At 36.4% G+C, this 19,834-nt stretch overlaps 2 protein-coding genes and 1 non-coding gene across 7 annotated transcripts in view; 1 reads left to right on the top strand and 2 right to left on the bottom strand.

Moving 5' to 3' along the window:
* The window catches only part of KATNAL1 (katanin catalytic subunit A1 like 1), a 95,530-nt gene that overhangs the window by 53,953 nt on the left and 21,743 nt on the right, over positions 1-19,834 (bottom strand). For 3 of the 5 annotated variants that reach the window (XM_017537480.2, XM_017537481.2, XM_017537479.2), the window contains exons 2-4: positions 16,315-16,490; positions 12,813-12,973; positions 908-1,076 (exon numbers count right to left, since the gene is read on the bottom strand). In XM_017537480.2, the coding sequence (XP_017392969.1) occupies positions 908-1,076; positions 12,813-12,973; positions 16,315-16,476 (492 nt within the window). In that variant the 5' untranslated portion in view covers positions 16,477-16,490. Of the gene's footprint in view, positions 1-907; positions 1,077-12,812; positions 12,974-16,314; positions 16,491-17,512; positions 17,533-19,834 lie in introns of those variants that run through there. The other 2 variants (XM_037741680.1, XM_037741681.1) reach the window with 2 other exon arrangements.
* Positions 4,138-4,655, bottom strand: LOC108310440 (40S ribosomal protein S24). The gene has a single exon (XM_017537484.2). It carries the CDS (start codon positions 4,606-4,608, stop codon positions 4,207-4,209), a length of 402 nt encoding a protein of 133 aa, XP_017392973.1. The 5' UTR covers positions 4,609-4,655; the 3' UTR covers positions 4,138-4,206.
* LOC119472539 lies at positions 14,797-14,899 on the top strand. Its single transcript, XR_005201684.1, has one exon. It is a non-coding gene; the product is annotated as a U6 spliceosomal RNA (small nuclear RNA).

Genomic DNA, 19,834 nt, shown 5'->3' with positions numbered 1-19,834 from the left:
AAGTTGGTCTAGTGTCCTTATCTACAGATCAAAATTACATGTAATAAAAATATTCAAATACAGTTTTGAAGGATAACCACTTGTTATTAGATATATCTTTATTATACACATCATGGCCTCAATGTGATGACAGATCCTGAATCTCTAACTAGTAAAATAAAACTTCTTTGTGGCAATTCAGTTACATTATTATTTATTTATGACACCACAATGAAAACAGGAAATACTATCACTTAAAAATTTTTGTCTTTTTAATAAAATAAAGGCCTAAGAGGCACATCAGATCATCCTGGCTACCTCCTTAGTAAGAATATCTTCGACCCACTGTCCTAAGTCCATTTTAAGGGAAGTACATAATTTCTACCCAGCACTATGGTTATTCACCAATCAATTTCCTAAATAAGTAAATGTGCATAATGAACCCTAAGCAAGGCAAATTTTCTCAAGGAAAAAAAAATCTTGTTCTATTATAATCTACAGATAAATCAAAGATACTTATTTTTAGTGTAGTAATTCATGTCCTCATTTTATTCTGTAAACATATATATATGTAGTTTCTTACAAGTCTTTCCCCATAACTATTTTCATTTATTGCTCATTTCTACTCAGAATACTTATTAAAATATTTTTCAAAAAAGTTTTAAAGCCTTATTTTTTTCTTACAAGGGATCCATTTCACTAAATATTTTTATACACGTATGTGTATATATATATTTATCACTCCTCTGAGGTAATTTGCATTGCAACATGGCCTTCAAAATACAAAGACTACTTAGGTTTTGAATGAAATTTTTTTCTAACTCTTCCGCGTCAAAATCAGGGTATCCTGAAAAGCCAAGAAAAATCATAATATCCACCAAAAGTCATGGGCTTCAAGTGAGTGAACTACAGAAAGACAGCGTCTTGCCTTGTCATCTTTCCCTCTTGCTCTATAATCCTTGTCCCTACTTGTAGAAGGTTTTTCACTCTTTGATATAGGATGTGCTCGGCCTACAGGTCCCCGGGCTCCTACTCCTGCCATTTCTTTCCTCAGAGGTCTTACTTCTCGATTGGCACGCCTGATCTGAGGTGGAGCTCTGACAAAAAAAAAAATATAAAAAAATAAAATTAAAATTAATCAAAGGTAAAAGTATCTCAATACTACCCTAGTCAATAAAATTGTTAAATCAAGAAGCCCGAAATCTAATTTTTTTCACCTTTGGACAATTCATGGCCACAACTATTAGGCTGGTTTTCCCAAATTCTTTTTTCTAAAACATACTAGCTGATACAATCATTAAATACACACACATGACACATACAGCAATTAATCTGTCAAAAGTAACTATTAATCACCAACAGAGGGCAACACAGACTATCCCCATCTAATAATCTTAACAGCATAATGGAAAGACAGTAATTTTATTCATTACTGTCCTAAACCAAGAATAAGTGACTTTTTTTTGGAAAAAAAGCATTAAAAGCTGAAAGAATAGGAACTCTAAAATGTCTGTTTGTACAGTTTATTAATTTGTTTTACAACCAAGATGATTTTCTCTGCTTCTATAATGGAAAATTAAACATTTCATTCATCAAATTACAAATAGCAGAGCTAACAATGAAATCTTCTTAAAGTAATTTATGTGTAAAAATATTCATGTTTTGAGACTGTCACAAACCACAGAATCATTCAAATTATAGTCCTCAAGATGTGATAAAAAATTTTGATAAATACATAAAAGTGTGCATTCAAAATAGCATATTTGGTTTCATCTGCTGTGGAACTTGTCTCCTTCAAACAGTAAGTTTTGAGGTGTCTCAACACAGTTTTTGTCTCTTTTTGGTTCTTGGGTAAGGGACTCTATCACTTCGTGTTTAATCTTAGTTCTCTCTTGAAATGTCTCTACCTCTATTTTCCTACCTTTTCTTTCCCTATAACTATGTATGTATCTATAGCCCTTCAGATCCCATATGTGTATTCCATTTTTAACCACATGCCAAATCTATTATTATCCCTTTTCCAGCCTCACACTTTTAATTCGCCTAACTCATCATGGAGTTTCATTCCTTGCATCAGAAAAGGTGACATATATGCATAACTCAAAGAATGGAAAATGAATGAAAAGCCATGAAGGTTGCAAACTAAAGGCCAAAAGGGTCAGAAAAAGAAAATGTGTTAACATGTTTCAAGTCTGATACAGCATATTTAGACATTGGAATAAGACTACATCATGAAATTGCTAAGGAAAAGAAAGGCTGGTGAAAACTATCTGTCTATCTATGAGGTTACCATACACTGACATCTCAATTTTTGCAGTTCAGTCCAGTTAAACAAGTATTTACTGACCACCCATTAAGTGGTATATGGCCTCTACCTCACTGGCCCTAAGAGGAGACAAACACAAATAAGCAATCTTGTGAAAGAAATCCATAGAAAAGGAACTACAAAATAGTGCATAGCAATGGCTATGAGACATTTTGAAATTTGAAGTATTATTACATTATTGTCTTTAGGACATTAGTAGTCTTTTAAGCATTCTGCCTATAAAATAAAAATGTGATGAGTCTGGTAAAGAATAAAAAATTTTAATTGTTAAATTGCTCTATTTCTAGTATTTCAATGTGACCACTGTTTACCTTTCTTTTTTTTTTTTTTTGGTTTGATGAAGGGGTGGAAAGTAATAAAGTAAAATTTTACTTTTATTTGTATGCATTTGTGTATATATAAATATCTTTCCTGAATCAGATTTATGGGTATGGCCGAAGACAGTAAAATAAGACCAACAATCTTTTCCACACAGAATGTGCATCAAGTTTGCCTTTTTGTAAGCAGGTTCACCTGCTTTTTAAATAGTCTGTTTTCTTTGTGATCTGGTTTTTAGACTAAACAGCTAGCCACAGCCTCCACTCACCAATAACAAGCCATCCCTCCCAGCTACACTGCTCGCCCGCAGCTAAGCTTGCTCCTCTGGACTCACTGCTTAGGGTACACTACAGCGGGTCTCAGACAACATTCCTTCTGCCGCCTCAGCTTGTGCCTTCCCCACCTCAGCTTGCGATTCAACGGCCACCTAGGAGTTCTGCTGTAGTCCATTCTGTACACACATCCCACTGGGTAAAGCTGTATTGTAGAAGAATTGTTTCAAACCTCTTAGAGGCTACATTCTGACTGTCTGCCATTACTGACCTTGTCTTGCCACTCAATATTCTGATGGGCTCCTAAACAGTCTGAGTGAAACTGCTCAAGAAGCCAGATGTGTCATCTGTGGCAAGGCTCCTGTCTCACAGAAGTGTGCCTCTGCTTTGTCAGTCTTCAGTTCCATCTCACTGAAACTGGATATTACATTTGTAACAGACTCTGTGGGCTCCCCAAAGGACATCCTTGATTCTGTTCTGTACTTCTTTGTCCACTAGCGCATCACTGCACAATGTCATGCTTCAATTTAAGGACTCAATGACAGCTTCCAGGCTGTGTAAACAATAAAGATCTCAAGCCTTCGTTTACTACTGTCTCTTTAAAAAGAGACTTTAGTAGGGTTGCATAGCATCATTGACCTCTGCCCTAATGATCGAACAGAATGACACTGTACTAGCTTATAGCACTTCAAATTTAGAGAATAACTGGTTAGATCTGCAGGTGACAGACAAAAATATCTATATTGTGTTCAATTCTCCTATTTCAGATTTCCATATAGGAATGAGAAGAAATATGCCTTATTCTATCACAGGCAAATCAGCCTCATTTCCTTCAAAATCCAGTATTTCCTCTTTCTCAGCTGTATTAAATATCAACATTATATGTAAATGTTCTTATTGGTACTGCTTTATACAGTCTACATACAAGTAGTCTGTCAAATACATGCTTTGTAAATATCATCTCCCAGTGTGTGATCTGCCTTTTTTCTCTCTTTTTTTTTTTTGCATTTTATTTTATTTTCAATTTTTTAGACTCAGGGATATATGCACAGGTGCTCATTTGTTACAAAGGTATTTTACCTCTCTTAACGGTATCTTTCTTGATAAAGAGAAGGTCATAATTCTAGAAGTCCAATTTATCAACCTTTAATAATTAATGTTTAGTGGCTAGTCTAATAAATCTTTGCCTACCCTGAAATTATGATGATATCACTTCCATGTTTTCTTTTTTTTTTTTTTTGAAAGTTTTTAGTTTATTAAGCTTCTCGTGAAAAATCCACAACGGCCATAGACAACATCATTGCAGCACCTTTACTCCTTCGGCTTTTTGCCAGCGCCGACATTGGCCTTTGCAGTCCCCCTGACTTTCTTCATTCTGTTCTTGCGTTCCTTTCGTTGCTTTCTTGAGGTCTTTTTCTTCTCATACAGGCCATGTCTTGCAAGTCTATGTTTGGGTTCATTTTTCTTTGCATAATCCAGGGAATCATAAATCATGCCAAAGCCAGTTGTCTTGCCACCACCAAAATGAGTTCTAAATCCAAATACAAAGATGACATCCGGTGTGGTCTTGTACATTTTGGCTAGTTTTTCCCGAATTTCTGTCTTAGGCACTGTTGCCTTCCCGGGGTGAAGGACATCAATGACCATTTGTTTCCTCTGAAGCAGTCGGTTGGTCATGAACTTTCTAGTGCGGATAGTTACTGTGTCGTTCATGATGGCGGCCTATCCTTACACAGCCGGGGAGGAAAAACCCATGTTTTCTTCTAGAAGTTTTACTTTATTACTTTTAATATTTTAGGTATTGATCTATTTTAAGTTAATTTTTGTATAATGTTAGGTGGGAAAGAACAGTATCTTGATTTTTTTTCACCCAAATGGATAATGAATTACCCTAGAAGCATTTACTAATAAGGCCCACCTTTTGCTACTGAATTTCAGTGGCATCTTCATAAATCAAGTGATTTCCCAAGATTTAATCCTTAAGGATAACTTCTGGTTCTAAAAAGGACTTTAGAATTTTTAAATTATTTGCTACCAGAAGATTATAAATAAATATCCTAAGTAGGAATCTTTAAAATATTATTAATTCTTTCAACAAATAGCTAAATCTTACTGAACACAAAGCACTGTGCTACACAATGTAAAAGGCTGGATTAAGGGTCGTGTGCAGTGGCTCATGCTTGTAATCCCAGCACTCTGGGAGGCTGAGGCAGGCAGATCACTTGAGGTCAGGTGTTCCAGACCAGCTGGGCCAATATGGCAAACCCCGTCTCCACTAAAAATACAAAACTCAGCCACACATGGTAGTGGGCACCTGTAATCCCAGCTACTTGGGAGGCTGAGACAGGAGAATGACTTGAACCTGAGAGGCGAAGGTTGCAGTGAGTTGAGATCATGCTACTGCACTCCATCCTGGGCCACAGAGCAAGGCCCTGTCTCAAAGAAAAAAAAAGGTGGGGGTGGGGAGTGGGAATTAAGTCTTCCCTCATTATCTAAGCAAATAAATCACATTCAGAAATATACTGAGCACCACAGACAATGGTACGATACGAGTTGATGTGAGTTGTTTTGTAACCTCAAGGGTACTTTTTGTGCAGAAAACACTCTCAGAGGCTTACTTTGATTTTTAAAATACTCAATTTATTAAATTTAAAAATGCAAAAAATCAGCTTTTCCTTAAAGCTTTTAGATTCAGCTACAATTTTTTTTCTATGTACATGCCTGGGCAGATTTTAGAAGTTACTTTTAAGAAATTTTTCTTTTCTTAAAAAACAAAAACAAAAACAAAAAACAAAAAACAAAGTCTCACTCACTCTGCCACCCAGGCTGGAGTGCAGCAGCACAATCCTGGCTCACTGCAACCTCCACTTCCCAGGTTCAAGCGATTCTCTTGCCTCAGCTGAGATTACAGGAATGCACCACCATGCCCAGCTAATTTTTGTATTTTTTGTGGAGACAGATTTCACCATGTTGACCAGGCTAGTCTTGAACTCCTGTCCTCAAGTGATCTGCCCACCTCAGCCTCCCAAAGTGCTGGAATTACAGATGTGAGCCATTGCACCTGGCCTGCTTTTAAGAGATTTTAAAATAATGCTTGGTCCCAGTTACAAACCTGGTTAATAAAATGCCACCAGAATTTTTTAACCAAATTTATAAATTTAATGTATTTTCTTCTTAGTTCTTATCTTACTTAGTAAAGCATAATTTACATATAATTACTTTTATAAACTTATAATAATTTGTTTACAAATAAGATAATATTAAATTTCTCCTAAGAGTTCCAATAAAGTACTTAACATAAATTTTCATGTATGAAAAAAATCACAAGTCTAAATTAGTCCATAATACATTTAAAGTGGAATTGCATGCATGTCACTCTCATTGGCCTATTTTCTTAAATATTCCAAGTACATAAAAATAAATATGCAAATATACACATATTCTTTAACAGAAAAATATTATTACTATAGTTTTTATCCTCTCAGACATGTCTAGTCTTAATTTTAAATCTACCTGGAGTTAAAAGATCTGCTTAACTACTAAAGACGACACTTACCATCCAACTTAACTAAGGTAGTAGTAAACTAGAAATTTCAGATGGTTTAAGATCTGAAGCTACAGATATATTTCTCACAACAAATATTATACAATCCCACTTAATATGTTGGGGGTTGGATTCTCAGCATTTTGATGTTACCCATAACAGTTACTTAAGCTGGAATATTTCGTGGATTCTTGTCAGTGTTTCTTAGGAGCCATATGAAATCTTATTTAAAGTTGCTAAGCCATTCATTCAGTCATTTCAAGAGTGGGGCAAGCGGTGTGAATACTACTAAACCTTTCACTAATGATGGAATTCCATCACTCCCAGGCAAGTTAATCACTGCTTGTATCTTGCTTTTCTTTGGCTCTACAGATAGGTCCTTGTCTTTACCATTAAATTCTAAAAATCTTTGAACTTGAAAAACCTAAGATATTTATTTTTTGCCTAACTCTAAAGACCTTAAAACTTGACGAACGATGGTATTTTTTCATATTATCAGGACTATACAACCTCCACTCTACAGATAATAAAATAATATCAGTTGAACTTTAGATAAATTCTCACAGGTCTTTGTCCAGTTTATTGTCAACTTCTGAGATTATTCTGCTGATTTATAAAATGAAGTGGATACCAGAAGCATGTGACATACTACCAGCACTCACTAAGCCTATAATTTAGCTGAATATACATACATATTTTACAATTATACTAGACATCTCTTTCTGTCCACATAAACCCTGTAACTAAAGCCTTGGTGAAGAAGAGTCCTCAACTCAAATATAAACAAGTCACAAAAAAACAGCAAACTGTTAAGACAAGCCTCTCAAGAATTGATAACAGAACTACAAAAATAACATGCAGTGACAACAAAAACAAATAAGCTGAAAACCTTTCCACAATAAAACATGTAGGAATTCTAGGTAAAATGGAATCAATATCCTTTTATATACACAGCTGGTCTTACTGTAAGATAAGTGAAATACCTAATAGACAAAAAAGAGAGAGAGACATGTAAGCACATGAGCTGAAGACATGGCAGTCCTTCAGTGTTTGGGACCTCGGACATATGAGGGCTTGAGATTTATTGATCACAAGTGAGATCTGATACAGGGCCGTAGGCCCACACAAATCAAAGAAGTTGAGACTACCACATAAAGCCAGGACCCTCAAAGGACAACCACCTTCGTAAAAAGGGTAGAATTTTAAAGACAGAAGAAATAAGTACACTTTTCTATTTGGATCTATGTTCTACATTTGTAGAGTGAAGCAAAAGCGCCCCCTAGATATAGTAGAAAAGGGCCCATCCTCATGTGATTTGGGACTGAATTTTATACTACCTTAAGCATAGAATGTGGACATAAAAGCATGCCTAAGGCACATCCCTAAGGCACCTGGCTGAAGCAAGCACAGAAGTCTCAGGAGTGACACCTTCTTCAAAACAAGCCACATATTGAAATGACTCATTAAAACCTTGAAGAAACATTCTCAACTTTACCACAAAAAAGGCTCACCAGAAAAAACAAAAAGCAAGATGACTCTCAAACTCTGATAAGAGAGCTGCCAGTTAGAGACAAAATAAGTATAAGTATTTTTAAATGATTAGAAGCATTTAAAAATTTTCAAGCAAAAGATGTACAAGTCTTTAGTGTAAAAAAAATAAATTGACACTTAAATAATTCATAGTGACACTGTTTAACACAAAGAAAAAATCTTAAAACCAATGAGAAAAAAATGTTACCTATAAACAAACAACAAACAGACTTGATAATACAAGCCAGAAGACAAAATACTTTCACAAATGTCATCTTCAAAGTATAGAGATTAACTACAAAACTAGTATTTTATACTAAAATATCACATAAGAGTGACAGGAAAATACAGATATTTTGAGAAAAGAACTGTTAAGTTTACCACTAATAGAGACCTTGGCTGTAAAAACTGCTAAATATTCTTCAGCAAAGATGAAACTAAATTTAGAAATAGTCAAATGCAAGACATAGTAAACATAACCACTGGCAAACACACGAATAAACCTAAATAAGCATTTTATTTACTCATTCTTTCAACAAGTATTTATTGAATACTGCCACACTGTGGCAGGCAATATTCTTGGTGCTGGGGGTAAAGCAGTGAACAAATAAAAGGCCCTGACCTTACAAAGCTTACAATCTAGCAGGGATAGGAAGACACACATAATTAATTTAATATAATATGGTGGGATAATATAATGTAATACAATATATTATCAGGTGGCAATGAGTACTATAGAGAAAAATGAAGCCGCATAAGGGAACAAGAGTGGTGACAAGTGAAGGGGTACATATTTTAAATAGGGTGGTCAGGGTAGGACTCTCTACATGACATTTGAACAAATGAGGTGAGGGCATTTGCCATGTGAACATCAAGTAGGGTGGAAGTAAGGGATGGGCAATAAAAATGGCAAACGTATCTTGAGCTCTTCCTATGTGTGCAGATGTTCTTCATGCTTGACATGCGTTAAATCACTTAACTCTCAAAATAACCCTATGAAGTAATTTTCATATTGATCCCCAACTTACAGAAGAGGAAAATGAGGGACAGGTTGAATGATTTGTCCTCAGAGAAGCTATGTGGTAGGGCTAGGAGAAGAACCTGTTCTTGCACGGTTATAAAGAAATACCTGAGACTGGGTAATTTACAAAGAAAAGAGGTGTAATTGGTTCACAGTTCAGCAGGCTGTACAGGGAGCTGGCCTCTGCTCAGCTTCTGGAGAGGCCTCAAGAAACTTACAATCATGGCAGAAGGTGAAGGGAGAGCAGACACATCACATGGCCAGAGAAGCAAGAGGTGTGGGGGTGGGGTGAAGATGGGGGAGGTGCTATACACTTCTAAACAACCAGATCTTTTGAGAATTCTATCATGAGAACAGCACCAAAGGGGAAAATCAGCCCCCATGATCCAATCACCTTCCACTAGGCCCCTCCACCAACACTGGGGATTACAATTCAACATGAGATGTCAGCAGGGACAGAGATCCAAACTATATCAGAACCCCTATAGCCTGGTGAATTGTCCAGTTCTCTGCAAAGGAGGGTAAGGACCTTCTTCCTACTGCTCTTTGCCTCCATAGGGTCCACAAAGCTAAGGACTAGGGAGCAACAAGTGGAAGAGATAGGAGAAAGAGGTTGCAGCCAGAATAAAAGAAAAGAGGAAAAAAACAAAATTGTGTAACGTCACAGAAGACTCAAGAGGGAAAAGAGGGTTCCAAAGAATATGGTCAACATTGTCAAATATTACGACGGTTAAACAGCGTAAGTTCAGAGAACAGGTAATTCATTATTAAGTAAGGAAGCTACTTGGTATTTTCAAGAATTCAGTCCCAATACTGCAATGACTGGAGAGCAGCAGGATTTCTTGTATTTAAGAAAAAAGGGGCCTGGCACGATGGCTCACATCTGTAATCCCAGCACTTTGGGAGGCCAAGGCAGGCGGATCACGAGGTCAGGAGTTTGAGACCAGCCTGACCGACATGATGAAACCCCATTTCTACTAAAAATACAAAAATTAGCCGTCGTGGTGGTACGTGCCTGTAATCCCAGCTACTCAGGAAGCTAAGGCAGGAGAATCGCTTGAATCCGGGAGGCAGAGGTTGTAGTGAACCAAGATTGTGCCACTGCACTCCAGCCTGGGATAATCACCAACTGCTTATGACTTGGACATTTAAAAAGCCACATCCACTCTGTCATAGTTATTGAAATGTTTCAGGAAACTAAAGAATTAGTAGAATCTGCAAGGGGAAAAAAACGACTTGTGTTTTATAACTGAGGCTATCATTTTTAATTGTTATTCTTGATATTTCTCTAAAAGAATGTTGTATTCCTTTATTTCAGAGATGACCATTAATTTTAATTATTTATAACATGCCAGTTACTGTCTTAATTTTTTTTATTCAATTCCATGAAGTAGAGATCCCCATTTTACAGGTAGTGAGACTAATGTTTAGAGAGGTTAAATCGCTTGCTCAAGGTCACAAAGCAAGTAGATTTCAGAAGCAGAAATGACAATCTCATCAACTCAAGTCAAATGTCTTTTCATTAAACCAAGAATATCCAATGACTATATCTACCACTCACTATCACTAGGTGAAAATCTTATTATATTTGTTTTACACGACCTGGAGAAGAAAAAAAGTTTATGAAACAAGAAAAATATTATACAACTGTAACCTTCTATAACCTTTAAGTCTAAATTTGCAATCTGAATATTTATTTTATCAGCCCTTGCATACATTCTGTGCCATGAAGCAGCGTAAGAGTTAGTTCATTAACATTTGCTTTACACTGTTAATTGATGAAGTACCCACTGTTTTTGCTTACATAAAAATTTATTCATAAAGTTTTAAACTATTAATCCCATGCTATTACTCAATGTATTATACTTCCTTCTCTAGTAGAACCTTGCAGAGTTATTAGGTATTTTCTTATTGTTGTTAATGATATACATAGGAATGAAAATCTTTTTTCCAGACAATATGCAATCTGAGATTTGCTTTTATTCAGGGTTTCTGATACACAAAGGAAAAAAAAAAACACAAACACATACAATGGCTATGAACAAATAAAACTTTTTTTAAAATTTAGTACAGAAAAAGGAGAATCAGTGAAATACATTCTGGTCCATTCATCTTTCACTTTCATTTAGAAAAAGGATTTAAAAACAAGTACAAGAATAAGTTAGACCTATGTTATGAATAGTTCAGAAAGGAAAAAGAGAAGGAAAAAAACTAGACTAGTGTTATTTTAGTAATGTTTTGAGATTAGCAGTCATCAATGGGAAAATGTCATCTACAATTTTTTATTCAGTTTGAGCCATCAATATTGGTTATTAGCTGTGGACAATGCTGGTTGAAATCCATCATGGTGCTCTAGCATATATTCCTATATTTGAAGGTATTGTCAGCTCTTAGCTTTAAACTAGAAGTATATTTTAGAATTAATGACTTTCAGTAGAAAACAAGGTATTTCATTATACATACACACATACAGGAAAATTTCAAGTTCTAGTAGATTAAAATGCCATTCTTTCAGTATAGGTATTTATCTTGGAACTTCCAGGGCAACAATGATATGACTCTTAAAACACTGCCTTTTGAGGGACATGGGTTGCCTTAGTATAAAACACCTGAAGGTGGTTATATCGGAGGAAAAATACATTAATACATTGTTGTAGACCTTAAAAAAGAATCCTCATCTACTATTTTCAACTGAAAAACCAAAAAATTATCTGTAATTCAATGGAAAAAATCCAAAGAAATAAATTAACCAGTTCTCATAGTTCTTAAAATGTTTTTAGAAAATTTCAACAGATGATTACAGCTAATGACCAAAGGAAAACTTATTTTTTATGGTGCAATACTCTGGCCATGGTACCACTTCACAATAAAGTGGACAGAAAGCCAGAAAGACCTAAATTCACATCCTGATTTAATGTGATTAGGATCTCCCAGGTTTCGGTTTCCTCACTTGTGAAACTAATGGAGTTAACTCATTTAATGTTAGTTAAATGCCAACTACGTGCCACACCCTGTGTTAACAATGGAAGTTTATTACTTAATTTTTGTTTTAAGTAAATAAAACCATGGTCCTTGTCATTGCAAATCTTGTGAAGAGACAAATAAATGCAACATGATAACCACTATGAACAAACTACTATGTCTGAGCAAATCAAAAAAGACTGCAGAGGGGATAGTCAGTTGAGTTGAGACTTGAATGAATATGAGTTGCTAAGAGATGGGGATTACGGATATTTCTTGAAGAAAGAAGACACCGCACAGACAAGATGACAAAGGCAAAAAGAGAGAGGTTTACCATAAAGGATGCACAGGCTGGGATTAGAGAAAACTGGTGGGAGATGCCACACTGAGGAATCTGACCTTTAAGCAGTAAGCCACTTAAACATTATCGGTAAGGTTCCTCCTACACTAAAACTCTGGAAATTGGCTGGAGGCCCAACCAGCTAAATTCAATTTCTCCACCACTTCATTTGAAGTTGTTAACAGTCTCTTCAGGCAAAAAAGCAAAACTCTTCAAATTTTGATACTGCCATTATGAAACCTAAAAGACCTCTCTTAACTGATAAATTTTAGGACCAGCAATAGACTTCTATTGTTATTAGAGTCATAAAGCATTCTAAAAGCACAAGATATGTAACAAGTCAATTACTTCTGTACTTTATCAGATACAAAACTGTAAACCTATAATAAATGTGAATATTAAAAACAGATAATGAATTTACATGTCCCCAAAAATGTTTTTTCATACTTTGTTCAAAGCAAGCTTCATTGTGAACATCAGTTAACTAGAAGCACCTAAAGAGAATATAAAGCCCTATTTACCTGTGTTCTGCAGGAACAGGGGGTGGCCACACAGCAGGATCTCTAAATGGTTCATCTTGACAGGACACAGGGAAATCGGGAGGCTTGTCGATTTTAAAACTTTCTAAAGTGCTGACAATACTTTTAACTTGTTCATATTCTTCCAATAATTCCTGCCGAACCTTAAAAAAAATAGGCTTTATGCTAGAAACTGTTTAAAGACTTCATAAATTGTAAATAATAAATTGCTATAGAGTGCATGTTTTCTTAAGGTCAAAGTATGAAAAATGAATCATTAAAACATTCAAAAACACAAAGAACTATTTCAAGTAACACAGAAAGAAGGGCAGAAATTGGTTTGAAAAAACATAATTCTATACCTTTTAATAAGGAAAGTAGTTACATATCTTTCATAATGGAATTCCATTTCTACAAAAGAATGTGATGATCATTAATACAACTGAAAACAAGCAACTAAGCAGATGACAAGTTAACCATTCCCAGAAATCTAAAATACTGTGCTAAATATTTTTAATATATTTGTAAGTAGATTTGAAAAAATTGTAAGCCAAAATTTTCAACACCACTTCCTATTCCCAATATCACTAAATATAAAATGCCTGTCATGAGTGTCTGAAAGTTAGAAGTGGTATAATACTATGAATTACAAACTTCCAGGTTTGTTTTGTATTCTTTTGAGACAGAGTCTCGCTCTATTAACAGGCTGGGGTGCAGTGGCACAATCTCAGGCCACTACAACCTCCGCCCCCTGGATTCAAGCTATTCTCCTGCCTCAGCCTCCCAAGTAGTTGAGATTATAGGTACATGCCACTACGCCCAGCTAATTTTTATATTTTTGGTAGAGACAGGGTTTCACCATATTGGCCAGGATGGTCTCGATCTCCAGATCTTGTGATCTGCCTGTCTTGGCCTCCCAAAGTGGTGGGATTACAGGTATGAGCCACCGCACCCTAGTTTTTATTTAAATTTTCCTTCACCTGAAATCTGAATCATTTTGGCCTTATTTAAATTATTTCAAGTTCTGAATAAAGTTTATTTTTATATCAAAGACAAAATTTTTCCTGTATTTAAAAAACTTAACTGAGCACATATTAGGAGCAAATTCTTGTGTTTTCAAACTTTGAGGCCAAACTAATTTTCAAAAGCAAGCAGATAAATATTAAAAATTACATTCAAGACCAGTCTGGGGAAACAAAAATATTAGCCCAGGCATAACAGCAAGAGGCTGTAGTTCTAGCTACTCAGGAGGCTGAGGCAGGAAAATCACTTGAGCCTGGGAGTTTGAAGCTATAGTGAGCTATGATTACGCTACTGCACTCCAGCTTGGGCAACAGAGCAAGACTCCATATCAAAAACAAAAAAAGAAAATTACATTTATAAAATCATTTTAACAATTCTGTTTTTTTAACCAGAAAGCACATTTTACTGTAAAGCAGAGTGTAAGAAAGTTTCTCTTATCATTATATTGAATAATATATTAAAAGAAACATATGAAAGAGTTACAGATCCAAAGAAAAAGCTAGGTAAAATTCAATTGCTAATATATACAATTACACTCTACTGGGATATGCTATATTGAAAGAAATGTAATTTCAGAACCCAACGGAAAGAAGCATAGTAAAAATAAATCTGAGTAGAAATGGTCACTATTTAACATACACAATTAGGAACATATCAAAAATATTTCCATAACAGATTAATGAAACACCCTGCCTGTGGCTAACGGGAAGGATAGAAGAAAACAACTAAAATTTTCAGCCTGAGTTAGAGTCAGTATATAGTTCTCGATGAACATAATTTGGTAACATTTAATTAGGAAAATAAGCCAAATTTACCCTCAAAACTTAGGAAAACATCAATTTCTGACTAATGGAAAAATTAGATGAAACACTTGAAAGGCATTAGTATATAAAATGGAAACGTCAAAGAAACACTTGACTTTGTACTTTTAAGTTTTAAAAGATTTTAATTTTAAAAGTGGGGAGTGTTTGCATTGGCAGCACATATACTGAAACTGGAATAACAGCGAAGATCAGCACGTCCCCTGTGCAGGATGCACACACACTCCTGAAATGTTCTGTATTTTTTACTTAATGTTTTCTAAAAAGGCTGTTAACGTTATTTTAGTATAACAGGTGAAAAATACAAGCTTAAATAATAAGCCCTTATAAAAACAAAAGGCAATTTTGTTTAACTAAACATCACTGAAGATAGACAGATGATTTATTTCCTTAAATGAAGATATGTTGCTTATAAGTATGATGTGCAAAAATTCTTTTTTAAAAGTTACAATTAATGTGGAACTGGGGCAGCAAAGTAAGAACTATGCTAAACATACTGATCAATTAAAACATTAAATTTAAATTAAAGAACAGTAAGTGGGGAAATTAAAATTCAAGTTTTTTTAAACTGTTATTAAATAAGCAAATTATATAGTCAAAAGACAGCAAATACAGTAATGTTTTCTATTAGGTTATTGACTCATTTGCATTTTTAAGGAGTCTTTCAGAAGAGGAGTTTTGTAAAATGGGTCAAAATAACATGTAAAAATGAAAGGGAAAAGCTCAAGGATGAATACTTTATTTCAGGTTCAGCACAGTGGCTCACACATGTAATACCAGTGCTTTAAGAGGCCAAAGCAGGCGGACCACTTGAGGCCAGGAGTTTGAGACCACCCTGGGCAACACGGCAAGAGCCAGGCCTTACAAAAAACTTAAAAATTAGCTGGGCAAGGTGGTGTGCACCTGTAGCCCTATCTACTTAGGAAGCTGTGGTGGGAGGATCACTTGAGCCCACGAGTTTGAGGCTGCAGTGAACTGTAATGGCGCCAATGCACTCTAGCCTGGGTGACAGAGGAAAACCCTGTCTCTTAAAAAAAAAAAAAGAAAAGAAAGAATAGCTGGGCATGGTGGCTCATGCATGTAATCCTAGCACTTTGTGAGGCTGAGGTGGGCAGGTCACAAGGTCAGGAGTTCAAGACCAGCCTGGGCAACATGGTGGAACCCCATCTCTACTAAAATACAAAAAATTAGCGGGGTGTGGTGGCAGATGTCTGTAATCCTAGCTACTCAGGGGATTGAGGCAGGAGAATCACTTGAACCCAGGAGGCAGAAGTTGCAGTGAGCCGAGATGGTGCCACTGCACTCCAACCTGAGCAACAGAGCAAGACTCTGCCTCCAAAAAATAAAAGAATGAATGAAATACTTTATTTCAAATGTCTGTAGTCACACAATTAGGTAACTAATTACAAAAAGAGAAAAAAGTAAAAGTAGATTCAATCAGAATTAAATATCTTCAAAACATACCTCATGGAACATATGATCACAAAAACAAAACATTAGGTAAGATACTAGAAAATTATTCAAAAATATATTTTAAATATATTTCAGTATTCAGATAAATAGAAAATATTTCCATCTCAAACTCATTTTCCAACTCTAATCTCTCAAGTATAATAGGGTACTACTTTCCTAACATATCTAATACTTTAATATCATCTTACCTGTTGCCATTTGCCTTTGATAGCTGGATCTCTTATTGACTGGCAATGTCTCTGAATCTGTTGTATCACCCCCTGGTAATACACCATTGATGAGTCGTAATTTCCAAGAAGGGCATATTCTCTTCCTTTCTTTGCATTATCACAAATCTCAGCCAAATTCATCTTCTTTCAGAGACCTAAACATAAAATATAATGACCTTTTAAAATTTTTCAGCACTGACTTTAAAACATTTATTATTCTTTAAAATGTTTAAAACTACTTTTTTTTTGAGACAGAGTCTCACTTTGTTGCCCAGGCTGGGGTGCAGTGGCATGACCCTGACTCAATGCAACCTCCGCCTTCCAGGTTCAAGTGATTCTTGAGTAGCTGGGACTACAGGGATGTACCATCATGTCCAGCTAATTTTTGTATTTTTAGTAGAGACAGGGGTTTCACCACGTTGGCCAGCCTGGTCTCGAACTCCTGACCTTGGGCAGTCCACCTACCTCAGCCTCCCAAAGTGCTGGGATTACAGGCATGAGCCACCATGCCCAGCATGGAACTACTTTGAAAGTCAAGAGTTAACTTTCATTCTTTGAGGCTATCTGAATGCATCTTATAATACTAAACAAAATTTTCAAATTGGAAGTATAAAGGAGATTATAAAAGAACACCCATGGAAATAATAGGAAGAGACATTACATGCTCTGAACTACTGATTTACTTATAGGTACATAAAATTGGACCCTAGTTTTCCTTATTCCTTTATAATTACCATAGACTGCGATAATATATGAACTTGTTTTGTTTTATTCAATTTATTCTTGCCAACATAAAAATAAATATATATATATGTGATATATATATATATGTATATATATATATATATATACATATATATATATATCACATAAATATAGGAATGTTACATTTTCCACTGAAGTCAGTTGAAACTATAAAAATTAGTTCTCACTAAAATTTCTTGGCCCAAGAAAAAAAGTTATACTTAACACATTTTAAAGGAACAGTCTATGGTTGTCCATATACCATGTATACTCATGTAATTGCCTCATAAACTTAAATCTAAGCAAACACCTATAAATTAAACTATATGAACCCCAACTTGTAATCTTCTAAGACCCTGTCATTCTCTATAACTCTCTGGCCATGCAAATAACTACCATTATTTTCCTTTCTGTAAGATGTTAGTTAGAATACCCTCTAAATATCTGGCTTCCACCAAAGCTCCAGTCCAGTAATTCTGGCTTTTCTTCCAGGCTTTCCAAAGGTCTCCTAGAAACATCCAAGGCTTCTATGCAAAGACACTTTCCTCCCAAGACGAAAAAGAATCGGAAGTCCAGAGATACAGGAGAATGGTATCCCAAGGAGGAGTCCAAATTACCTTCTTAATTCTAGGAACAGTAAACCAATGAATACATACAGAGGAGAAAAACAAAATACTTCTTTATGCCTTGCTCAGGGAATTAAACTTTGGTTTGGGGAGCCTGACTTTTCCTCTCTGACTCTCAATCTCTTATCTATTCTTCAGGGGCTCAAAAATTCTTCCTGGAGATTAACCATAACTAGTTCTAGGCATTTCTGTAGACTGCAACACATTCTTGAAAATAAATGTTTCTTTATGTGTTTTGCATGTTATTTGCCCCTTATAGGTTCCCTGAAGGCAGAGTTATATTACTTGAGAATCACATTGCAGCAAATAGTACACTACTGATGTGGTTTGGCTCTGTGTCCACACCCAAATCTTACCTTGAATTGTAATAATTCCCACGTGTCAAGGGCAGGACAGGTGGTGGTAAATGGATCATGGGGACAGTTTCCTCCATGCTGTTCTTGTGATAATGAGTAAGTCTCATAAGATCTGATGGTTTTATAAGTGTCTGGTATTCCCCCTGCTGGCATGCATTCTCTCTCCTGCTGCCCAGTGAAGAGGTGCTTCCACCATGATTGTAAGTTTCCTGAGGCCTCCCCAGCCATGCAGAACTGTGATTCAATTAAATCTCTTTTCTTTATAAATTACACAGTCTCAGGTTTTTCGTTATAGCAGTGTGAGAAAGGACTAATACAGATTAGTACCAGGAGTGGGGTGCTAGGCTAGAAGGATATCTGAAAATGTGTAAGTTGACTTTGGAGCTGAGTAACAGGCAGAGGTTGGAACAGTTTGGAGAGCTCAGAAGAACATAGAAAAATGTGGGAAAGTTGGAACTTTCTAGGGACTTGTTGAATGGCTTTGACCAAAATGATAATAGTGATACGGACAATACAAGCTGAGGTGGTCTTAGATGAAGATGAGGAACTTGTTGGGAACTTGAATAAACATGACCCTTGCTATGCTTTGGCAAAGAAACTGGCAGCATTTTGTCCCTGCTCTAGAGATCTGTGGAACTTTGAAATTGAGAGAGATGATTTATGGTATCTGGCAGAAGAAATTTCTAAGCAGCAAAGCCTTCAAGAGGTGATTTGGGGGTGCTCTTAAAAGCACTGTTTTATGCATTCACAGAGGTACAGTTTAGAATTGGAATTTATATTTAAAAGGGAAGCAGCACATAAAGGTTTGGAAAATGTGTAGCCTGACAATGAAATAGAAAAGAAAAATCCATTTTCTGGGAAGAAATTCAAGCCAGCCACAGAATTTCCATAAGTGACAAAGAATCAAAAGCTCATCACCAAGACAATGGGGAAAATGTCTCTAGGACATGTCAGGGATGCTTGGCAGCCCATTCCATCACAAGCCCAGAGGCCTAGGAGAGAAAAATGGGTTTCCTGGGCTGGGTCCAGGGCCCCCCTGCTGTATGCAGCCTTGGGACTTGGTGTCCTGCACCCAGCCACTCCAGCCATGGCTAAAAAGGGCCAAGGTACTGCTCAGGCTATTGCTTCAGAAGTTCCAAGCCCAAAGCCTTGGCGGCCTCCACATGGTGTTGGGCCTGCAGGTGCACAGAAGATGAGAATTGAGGTTTGGGAACCACCACCTATATTTCAGAGGATGCATGGAAATGCCTGGATGTCCAGGCAAAAGTCTGCTGCAGGGGCAGGATCCTCATGGAGAACCTCTGCTGGGGAAGTAGGGAAGGGAAATGTGTGGTTGGAGCTCCCACTAAGTCCTGTGAGAAGAAGGCCAACATCTTCCAGACCCCAGAATGGTATATTCACTGACAGGTTGCACCATGCATCTGGAAAAGCCATAGGCACTCAAGGCCAGCCGTGAAAGCAGCCAGAAGGTGGGGATGTACCCTGCAAAGCCACAGGGGTGGAGCTGCCCAAGGCCATGGAAACCTACCTCTTATATCAGTGTGACCTGGATGTCAGACATCGAGTCAAAGGAAATTATTTTGGAAACTTAAGACTTTATGACTGCCCTACCGGACTTCAGACTTGCGTTGTATAGCCCCTTTGGTTTAGCCAATTTCTCCCACTGGGAACAGGTGTATTTGCCCAGTGCCTGTACTTCCATTATATGTAGAAAGTAACCCACATACTTTTGATTTTATAGGCTCATAGGTAGAAGGAACTTGCCTTGTCTCG

Source organism: Cebus imitator, unplaced genomic scaffold (assembly GCF_001604975.1).
Source record: "Cebus imitator isolate Cc_AM_T3 unplaced genomic scaffold, Cebus_imitator-1.0 Scaffold103, whole genome shotgun sequence".
NCBI lineage: Eukaryota > Metazoa > Chordata > Mammalia > Primates > Cebidae > Cebus > Cebus imitator.
This window is presented reverse-complemented; position numbering and strand designations above follow the sequence as displayed.